This window comes from Sander vitreus, chromosome 23, assembly GCF_031162955.1.
Source record: "Sander vitreus isolate 19-12246 chromosome 23, sanVit1, whole genome shotgun sequence".
Lineage (NCBI taxonomy): Eukaryota > Metazoa > Chordata > Actinopteri > Perciformes > Percidae > Sander > Sander vitreus.
Genome location: NC_135877.1, coordinates 23084449 through 23094448, shown reverse-complemented (window position 1 = coordinate 23094448; position 10000 = coordinate 23084449). Strand labels below are relative to the sequence as shown.

The 10000-nt window shown below is 38.2% G+C and overlaps 1 protein-coding gene across 1 annotated transcript in view; it reads left to right on the top strand.

Annotated features, from left to right (window-relative positions):
* acss1 (acyl-CoA synthetase short chain family member 1) overlaps positions 1-10000 on the top strand; it is a 43078-nt gene that overhangs the window by 12630 nt on the left and 20448 nt on the right. Inside the window, exons 4-7 of the mRNA XM_078281510.1 lie at positions 1133-1308; positions 1626-1778; positions 7596-7743; positions 8463-8600. Coding sequence (XP_078137636.1) covers positions 1133-1308; positions 1626-1778; positions 7596-7743; positions 8463-8600 — 615 coding nt within the window. The remainder of the gene's footprint in view (positions 1-1132; positions 1309-1625; positions 1779-7595; positions 7744-8462; positions 8601-10000) is intronic.

Below are 10000 nucleotides of genomic sequence, written 5' to 3'. Positions count from 1 at the left end.
ACACAGACACACACACACAGACAGAGACACACACACGCACACACATGCACACTCACATGCACACACACAGACACACAGACACACACACACACTGATGCAACTGTAACTTTATATCCTGCAGATAAATTTGGACTTTGAGAAAACTTAGAAACACTTAAACTCTTTATGGATGAATGTTTACAGATCTGCTGTTTACTGTATCTGTTCTCAGAGCTGTGTGTGTGTGTGTGTGTGTGTGTGTGTCTGTGTGTGTGTGTGTGTGTGTGTGTGTGTGTGTGTGTGTCTGGGGTCATATCAAGGAGTCGTGTGTTTTGGAAACAATTGGCCAAATATGGCATTTCACGGCCGGCTGAGCAGCAGCAGAAGTAGTGCATGCTGGGAGTTAGCTGAGTGCAGGAATGACCTGCAGAGTCTTTGAGATAAAGTAGGGCACTGTGTGTGTGTGTGTGTGTGTGTGTGTGTGTGTGTGTGTGTGCATAACCAGCTGAGTTATGAGGAACAGGTTTTGGTGGAGTTACAACTCTGAGAGTTTTAGTAACTTCTAGCAGGGTTTAATGAAAGCATCAAAAACTTCGAAAAAGTGACAAAAATGTTGAAAACAGTGGAGCTGAACATGGAGTCACTCAGCAGAGTCAGAACTCCTCCAGAACACACACACACACACACACACACACACACACACACACACACACACACACACACACACACACACACACACACAGAGACACACACACACAGAGACACACACACACACACACACACACACACACACACACAGAGACATGTCAGGACAGGATGTTTAATCATCAAACTGGATATTTCCAGGATCATTCAGACAGAAAGTTCACGGCCGTATTACAGAAACCTCGTATTTTAACCCTTGAGTTCCCCGTCGAGCTGCAACGTTTTGACTTTCTGGGTCAAAATGTAAAAAAACTTGTGTCACTTTTTTCGAAGTTTCAGTCAATATTTTTCAGCGCTGTTTTTTGACTTTTTTTATAAGCTTTTCCCACGTTTTTGTCACTTTCTTTTAAGTTTTTGTCACTTTTTGGGGTGTGTGTTGCATCCAGCCCAGTGTGTGTGTTGCATTCACAGCCCAATGTAAAGCCGTGGTTCTGTGTTGCGTTCACAGCCCAGTGTAAAGCCGTGGTCACCTGTAACCAAGGCGTGCGCGGAGGCCGCCTCACCGAGCTGAAAGCCACAGTGGACACCGCGGTGAAAGTGTGCCCGACGGTCCAACACGTGTTCGTGTCACAGAGGACAGAAACACCGGCTGTGATTGGACGGCTGGACGTCCCGCTGGAGCAGGTGAGACACACGACACACACATCATAATAACCACACAGACACACACAGACACACACACACACACACACACACACACATCACAATAACCACACACACACACACACACACACACACACACACACACACACACACACACACACACACACACACACACACAGGCATCATAATAAACACACACACACACACACACACACACACACACACACACACACACACGTATACGAGTGGATCTTCTAAATATTTGGGGGGACATATCCCCTGCATCCCCCCCCCACTATGGTATCATTAGCAGTACAGTTACCTGTTGTTTGTTGCAGGTTATGTCCCATCAGAGTCCCGTTTGTCCTGCGGAGCCTCTGGACAGTGAAGACCTCCTGTTTCTTCTCTACACATCCGGAAGTACGGGGAAACCTAAAGGCATCGTCCACACACAGGCCGGATACCTGCTGTACTGCTCGCTCACACACCAGGTAACTTTATACACACACACACACACAGACACACACACACACACACACACACACACACACACACACACACACTAACACATCAGGTAACTCTACACACACACAGACACACACACACAGATATCCACACACACACACACACACACACACACACTAACACACAGGTAACTCTACACACACACAGACACACACACACAGATATCCACACACACACACACACACACACACAACAGCTAATATAACAATAATAACAATAACTTTATTTTTAATAACTTTATGTATTTAAGACAACCTCCTTCATATCTGAATCTCTCTGCACAGAGCTGTGTGTGTATGTGTGTGTGTGTGTGTGTGTGTGTGTGTGTGTGTGTGTGTGTGTGTGTCGTGTTAATGAGGACATGAAGATAAAAGAAAGCAGTTACACAACAGGAAGAAGAGAAACACGTTGGCTCCAAATCTGCCTCACAAAGCTAACAATTAGCGTTTTCTGATTAACAAGCAGAAACATCTGTTAGCTCTGTGTGTGTGTGTGTGTGTGTGTGTGTGTGTGTGTGTGTGTGTGTGTGTGTGCAGGGATTGACATGATGTTTATGATGATAATTGAATCAAAACATAAAGATAATAACCTCCTCAGTGCTAATTTCTAAAGCAGCTTAGCAGCTCGGTGGTTTCAGCTGCTTGTTTGGATCAAACAACAGAACAAAAGCTGCTTTATGGGGAACAGAGGAGCTGCTGGGTCCACGCCAGAGAGAGAGACAGAGACAGAGACAGAGAGAGAGACAGAGAGAGAGAGAGAGAGAGAGAGACAGAGAGAGAGAGAGAGAGAGAGAGAGAGAGACAGAGAGAGAGACAGAGAGAGAGAGAGAGAGAGAGAGAGAGAGAGAGAGAGAGACAGAGAGAGAGACAGAGAGAGAGAGAGAGAGACAGAGAGAGAGAGAGAGACAGAGAGAGAGAGAGAGAGAGAGAGAGAGAGAGAGAGAGAGACAGAGAGAGAGAGACAGGAGAGAGAGAGAGAGACAGAGAGAGAGAGAGAGAGACAGAGAGAGAGAGACAGAGAGAGAGAGAGCAGAGAGAGCAGAGAGAGAGAGAGAGAGAGAGAGAGAGAGACAGAGAGACAGAGAGAGAGACAGAGAGAGAGAGAGAGACAGAGAGAGCAGAGCAGAGAGAGAGAGAGAGAGAGAGAGCAGAGAGAGAGAGAGAGAGAGAGAGACAGACAGAGAGACAGAGAGAGAGAGAGACAGAGAGAGAGAGAGAGAGAGAGAGACAGAGAGAGAGAGAGAGAGAGAGAGAGAGAGACGAGAGAGAGACAGAGAGAGACAGAGAGAGAGAGAGAGACAGAGAGAGAGAGAGACAGAGAGAGAGAGAGAGAGAGAGACAGAGAGAGAGACAGAGAGAAAGAGAGAGAGAGAGAGAGAGAGAGAGAGAGAGACAGAGAGAGAGAGAGAGAGAGAGAGAGAGAGAGAGAGAGAGAGAGAGAGAGAGAGAGAGAGAGAGACAGAGAGAGAGAGAGAGAGAGAGAGAGAGAGCGTGTTGCTAGGCGCCTCACATTGTCAAACAAATCCAGATTCTGGGAAACCAAACACTCACTGCTCAGTAAACAGGAAGTCTTAGAGGAAAACTGGAACGCACGCACACACACACACACACACACAGAGACACACTTAGACATTAGATGGTATGTATGTAACTTTTTACTTCAAAATGTTCCGACTTTCTACATCAAAATTTTATGACTTTTTACCTCAAAATGTTCCGACTTGTTTCTCCAAATTTTCGGACTTTTTTTTCAATATTTTCCGACTTTTTTCTCAAAATTTTCCAACTTTTTACATCAACATTTTTTGACTTTTTTCTCAAACTTTTACGACTTTTTTATCAAAATGTTCCGACTTTTTTTTCAAAATGTTCCGACTTTTTTCTCAAAATTTTCCAACTTTTTACATCAAAATTTTCCGACTTTTTACTTCAAAATGTTCCGACTTTTTTCTCAAAATGTTCCGACTTTTTTTTCAAAATGTTCCGACTTGTTTCTCAAAATGTTCCGACTTTTTACCTCAAAATTTTCCGACTTTTTTATCAAAATGTTCCGACGTCCTACATCAAAATTTTCCGACTTTTTTCCTAAAAGTTTTCCGACTTTCTTCTCAAAATGTTCCGACTTTTTTTACTCAAAAAATGTTCCGACAAATTTTTACTCAAAATGTTCCGAATTTTCACTCAAAATTTTCCGACTTTTTTATCAAAATTTTCCAAGATTTTACCCCAAAATGTTCAGTTTTTAGCTCAAAATTTTCCGACTTTCTACCTCGGAGTTTTTCGACTCTTTACTCAAAATTGTTCTGAGTTTTCTCCTCAAAATGTTCCAACTTCCTACATCAAAATTTTACGACTTTTTACCTAAAAATTTTCCTACTTTTTTCTCAAAATCTTCCGACTTTTTACTTCAAAATGTTCCGACTTGTTTTTCAAAATGTTCCGACTTGTTTCTCAAAATGTTCCGACTTTTTTTTCAAAATGTTCCGACTTGTTTCTCAAAATGTTCCGACTTGTTTCTCAAAATGTTCCGACTTTTTTTTCTCAAAATGTTCCGACTTTTTTCTCAAAATGTTCGACTTTTTTCAAAATTTTCCGACTTTTTACTCAAAATGTTCCGAGTTTTTACATCAAAATTTTCCGACTTCTTTCTCAAAATGTTCCAAGTTTTTACCTCAAAATTTTCCAACTTTTTACTTTAAACTCTTCCGACTTGAATTTCAAAATGTTCCGACTTTCTACATCAAAATTTTACGACTTTTTACCTAAAAATTTTCCTACTTTTTTCTCAAACATTCTCAAAATGTTCCGAGTTTTTACCTCAAAATGTTCCGACTTTTTTCTCAAAATGTTCCGACGTCCTACCTCAAAATTTTAGACTTATTCCTCAAAATGTTCCGACTTTTTACATCAAAAATGTTCAGACTTTTTGAGCTCAAATTTTCGAGCATTTTAGGTAAAAATCTCGGAAAATTTTCCGACTTTTTTATCAAAATCTTCCGACTTTTTACCCCAAAATGTTCCGAGTTTTTAGCTCAAAATTTTCCGACTTTTTTCTTAAAATGCTCCGACTTTCTACCTCTGAGTTTTTCGACTCTTTACTCAAAATTGTTCCGAGTTTTCTCCTCAAAATGTTCCAACTTCCTACATCAAAATTTTACGACTTTTTACCAAAAAAATGTTCCTACTTTTTTCTCAAAATCTTCCGACTTTTTATTTCAAAATGTTCCGACTTGTTTCTCAAAATGTTCCGACTTGTTTCTCAAAATGTTCCGACTTTTTTTTCAAAATGTTCCGACTTTTTTCTCAAAATGTTCCGACTTTTTTTTCAAAATGTTCCGACTTTTTTCTCAAAATGTTCCGACTTTTTTTTCAAAATGTTCCGACTTGTTTCTCAAAATGTTCCAAGTTTTTACCTCAAAATTTTCTGCCTTTTTACTTCAAAATGTTCCGACTTGTTTCTCAAAATGTTCCGAGTTTTTACCTCAAAATTTTCCGACTTTTTTATCAAAATGTTCCGACTTCTTTCTCAAAATGTTCGACTTTTTTTTCAAAATGTTCGACGTCTTACATCAAAATGTTCAGACTTATTTCTCAAAATGCTCCGATTTTCTCCTCAAAATGTTCCGACTTTTTTTTCAAAATGTTCCGACTTGTTTCTCAAAATGTTCCGAGTTTTTACCTAAATTTTCAGACTTTTTTTTCAAAATGTTCCGACTTTTTTCTCAAAATGTTCCGACTTTTTTTTCAAAATGTTCCGACTTGTTTCTCAAAATGTTCCGAGTTTTTACCTCAAAATTTTCCGACTTTTTTATCAAAATGTTCCGACGTCCTACATCAAAATTTTAGACTTATTCCTCAAAATGTTCATTTTAAGAAAAAAGTCGGAACATTTTGGTGTAGGCAGTCGGGACATTTTGAGAAACAAGTCGGAACATTTTGAGGTAAAAAGTCGGAACATTTTGAGAAAAAAGTCGGAAGATTTTGAGGTAAAAAGTCGTAAAATTTTGATGTAGAAAGTCGGAACATTTTGAAGTAAAAAGTCGGAAAATTTTGAGCTAAAAACTCGGAACATTTTGAGAAACAAGTCGGAACATTTTGAAGTAAAAAATCGGAACATTTTGAAGTAAAAAATCGGAACATTTTGAAGTAAAAAGTTGGAAAATTTTGAGGTAAAAACTCGTAACATTTTGAGGAGAAATAGAACATGTTGAGAAACAAGTCGGAACATTTTGAAGTAAAAAGTCGGAAGATTTTGATAAAAAAGTAGGAACATTTTTAGGTAAAAAGTTGTAAAATTTTTATGTAGGAAGTCAGAACATTTTGAGTAAAGAGTCGAAAAACTCCGAGGTAGAAAGTCGGAGAATTTTAAGAAAAAAGTCGAAAAATTTTGAGAAAAAAGTCGGAATATTTTGAAAAACAAGTCGGAACATTTTGAAGTAAAAAGTCGGAAGATTTTGAGAAAAAAGTCGGAAAACTTTTAGGTAAAAAGTCGGAACATTTTGAAGTAAAAAGTCGGAAAATTTTGAGCTAAAAAGTCGGAAAATTTTGGGGTAAAATCTCGGAACATTTTGAGAAACAAGTCGAATCATTTTGAAAAAAAAGTCGGAACATTTTGAAAAAAAAGTCGAAACATTTTGAAAAAAAAGTCGAAACATTTTGAAAAAAAAGTCGGAAAATTTCGAGGTAAAAACTTGGAACATTTTGAGAAACAAGTCGGAACATTTTGAAGTAAAAAATCGGAACATTTTGAAGTAAAAAGTCGGAACATTTTGAGAAAAAACTCGGAAAATTTTGAGGTAAAAACTCGTAACATTTTGAGGAGAAATGGAGCATATTGAGAAACAAGTCGGAAAATATTGATTAAAAAAGTCGGAACGTAATATGCGTTTCTCAATATGCTCCATTTCTCCTCAAAATGTTACGAGTTTTTACCTCAAAATTTTCCAACTTTTTACTTCAAAATGTTCCAACTTTTTACTTCAAAATGTTCCGACTTTTTTCTCAAAATGTTCAGTTTTTACTTCAAAATGTTCCGACTTTTTTCTCAAAATGTTCAGTTTTTACTTCAAAATGTTCCGACTTTTTTTCTCAAAATGTTCCGACTTTTTTTCTCAAAATGTTCCGAGTTTTTCCTCACAATTTTTTGACATTTCCCCTCAACATGTTCGACTTTTTTCCCAAAATTTTCCGACTTTTTACTACAAAATGTTCCGACTTTTTACTTCAAAATGTTCTGGCTTTTTTTCTCAAAATCTTCAGACTTTTTACCTCAAAATCTTCAGTTTTTACCTCAAATGTTCCGACTTTTTCCCCAAAATTTTCCGACTTTTTACTTCCAAATGTTCCGAGTCTTTACCTCAAATGCTCCGTCTTTTTTATAAAAATGTTTCGACTTTTTTCTCAAAATGTTCTGACTTTTTTTTATCAAAACTTTACGACTTTTTTGTTTCTGACTTTTTTCTACATCAAAATTTTTCAACTTGTTTCTCAATATGTTTCGACTTTTCTTTTTTTTTACTTTTTTCTACCTCAAAATGTTCCGACTTTTTTCTCAAAATGTTCCGACTTGTTTCTCAAAATGTTCCGAGTTTTTTCTCAAAATGTTCCGACTTGTTTCTCAAAATGTTCCGAGTTTTTTCTCAAAATATTCCGACTGTTTTTTTCTCAAAATGTTCCGACTTTTTTCTCAAAATGTCTCTCTTTTTGGATCCCTCTTTTAGCAGAAGCAGAGAGTTTGTCTCTCTGAAAGTGTTACCTTTGTGTGGTTGTGTGTGATTCCTCCAGTACGTGTTTGACTACCGAGACGGCGATGTGTTTGGCTGCGTGGCGGACGTGGGCTGGATAACGGGTCACAGCTACGTGGTGTACGGTCCGCTGTGTAACGGCGCCACCAGCGTCCTGTTTGAGAGCACGCCGGTTTACCCTGACCCAGGTCAGTGTCTTGGTTTATTACCTCATCTCTGCTGTTTTAGTGTCACGTTCCCTCTGAGGAAACACAGAGACTGTCAATGTATATTTGATTATTCGTATAAACCCCAAAGGGCTTCACATTAAAAACAGCGTACACGTTTAAAATAAAGCATTAATAGAAAGACAATCAACAAAAACAGACACAAACACACATGCACGCACACGGACACACACGCACACACACACTAACATGCATGCACACAGACACACACACAAACACACATGGACACACACGCACACACTAACACACACACGCACACATACAAACACACGCACACACAGACACACACACACGCTAACACACACACATACACACACACACGAACACACGCACACACACAAACACACACACACACACATGCTAACACACACACATGCTAACACACACACATGCACACGAACACACGCACACGAACACACGCACACACACACGCACACACTAACACACACTCACATACATGCACAGACACAAACACACACACAAACACACACACACGCACAGACACAAACGCACACACACACGCACACACACACATACGCGCACACAATAATATAATTTTGACTTAATTGACTGTTTTATCTTCAGATATGTTTTGTGGGCTCTTTTCATAGTAAAGGTTGCTGAGCTCTGCCTTAGCATGCTAACTAAGAAGCTAACTAAGATGGTGGACTTTCCTCCAGGCAGGTACTGGGAGACCGTGCAGCGTCTGAGGATCACGCAGTTCTACGGCGCTCCGACGGCTCTGCGTCTGCTGCTGAAGTACGACGACAGCTGGGTGAAGAAGTACGACCGCTCGTCTCTGAGGACGCTCGCTTCAGGTACCAGATACCCTCAACAATATCTGACGGCTGCTTCTTGTTTCAGACAATTTACAGCAGAAGTTCTCCGAGTTTTTACCTCAAAATTTTCCAACTTTTTTATCAAAATGCTCCGACTTTCTACCTGAGTTTTTCGACTCTTTACTCAAAATGTTCCGAGTTTTTACCTCAAAATGTTCTGACTTTTTTCTCAAAACGTTCCGAGTTTTTACTCAAAATGTTCCGTTTCTCCTCAAAATGTTCCGACTTTTTTTTCAAAATGTTCCAACTTGTTTCTCAAAACGTTCCGAGTTTTTAGCCCAAAATGCTCCGACTTTTTTCTCAAAATGTTCCGAGCTTTTTACCTCAAAATGTTCCGACTTGTTTCTCAAAATGTTCCCGACTTTCTACCCCAAAATGTTTTTTCGACTTTTTACTCAAAATGTTCCGACTTGTTTCTCAAAACGTTCCGACTTTTTTACTCAAAATTTTCCGACATGTTTCTCAAAATGCTCCGTTTCTCCCCAAAATGTTCCGAGTTTTTAGCTCAAAATTTTCCTACTTTTTTCTCAAAATGTTCCGACTTTTTACTTCAAAATGTTCTGACTTTTTCAATCAAAATTTTCCAACTTGTTTCTCAATATGCTCCATTTCTCCTAAAAATGTTACGAGTTTTTACCTTTTCCAACTTTTTACTTCAAAATGTTCCGATTTTTTACTTCAAAATGTTCCGACTTTTTACTTCAAAATGTTCCGACTTCTTTCTCAAAATGTTCCAAGTTTTTACCTCAAAATTTTCCAACTTTTTTATCAAAATGTTCGAGTTTTTACTCAAAAATGTTCCGACTTTTTTTCTCAAAATGTTCCGACTTTTTTCTCAAAATGTTCAGTTTTTCCTCACAATTTTTCTGACTTTTCCCCTCAAAATGTTCGACTTTTTCCCAAAATTTTTCCGACTTTTTACTACAAAATGTTCCGACTTTTTACTCAAAATGTTCTGGCTTTTTTTCTCAAAATCTTCAGACTTTTTACCTCAAAATCTTCAGTTTTTACCTCAAATGTTCGACATTTTTCCCTCAAAATTTTTCCGACTTTTTACTTCCAAATGTTCGAGTCTTTACCTCAAATGCTCCGACTTTTTTACTAAAAATGTTTCGACTTTTTTCTCAAAATGTTTCGACTTTATTTTTGACTTTTTTCTACCTCAAAATGCTCCGACTTTTTTATCAAAATTTTCCGACTTGTTTCTCAAAATGTTCTGACTTTTTTTATCAAAATTTTTCCGACTTTTTTTGTTTCTGACTTTTTTCTACATCAAAATGTTTTCAACTTGTTTCTCAATATGTTCGACTTTTTTTCAAAACGTTTTTTTTCTACCTCAAAATGTTCCGACTTTTTTCTCAAAATGTTCCGACTTTTTT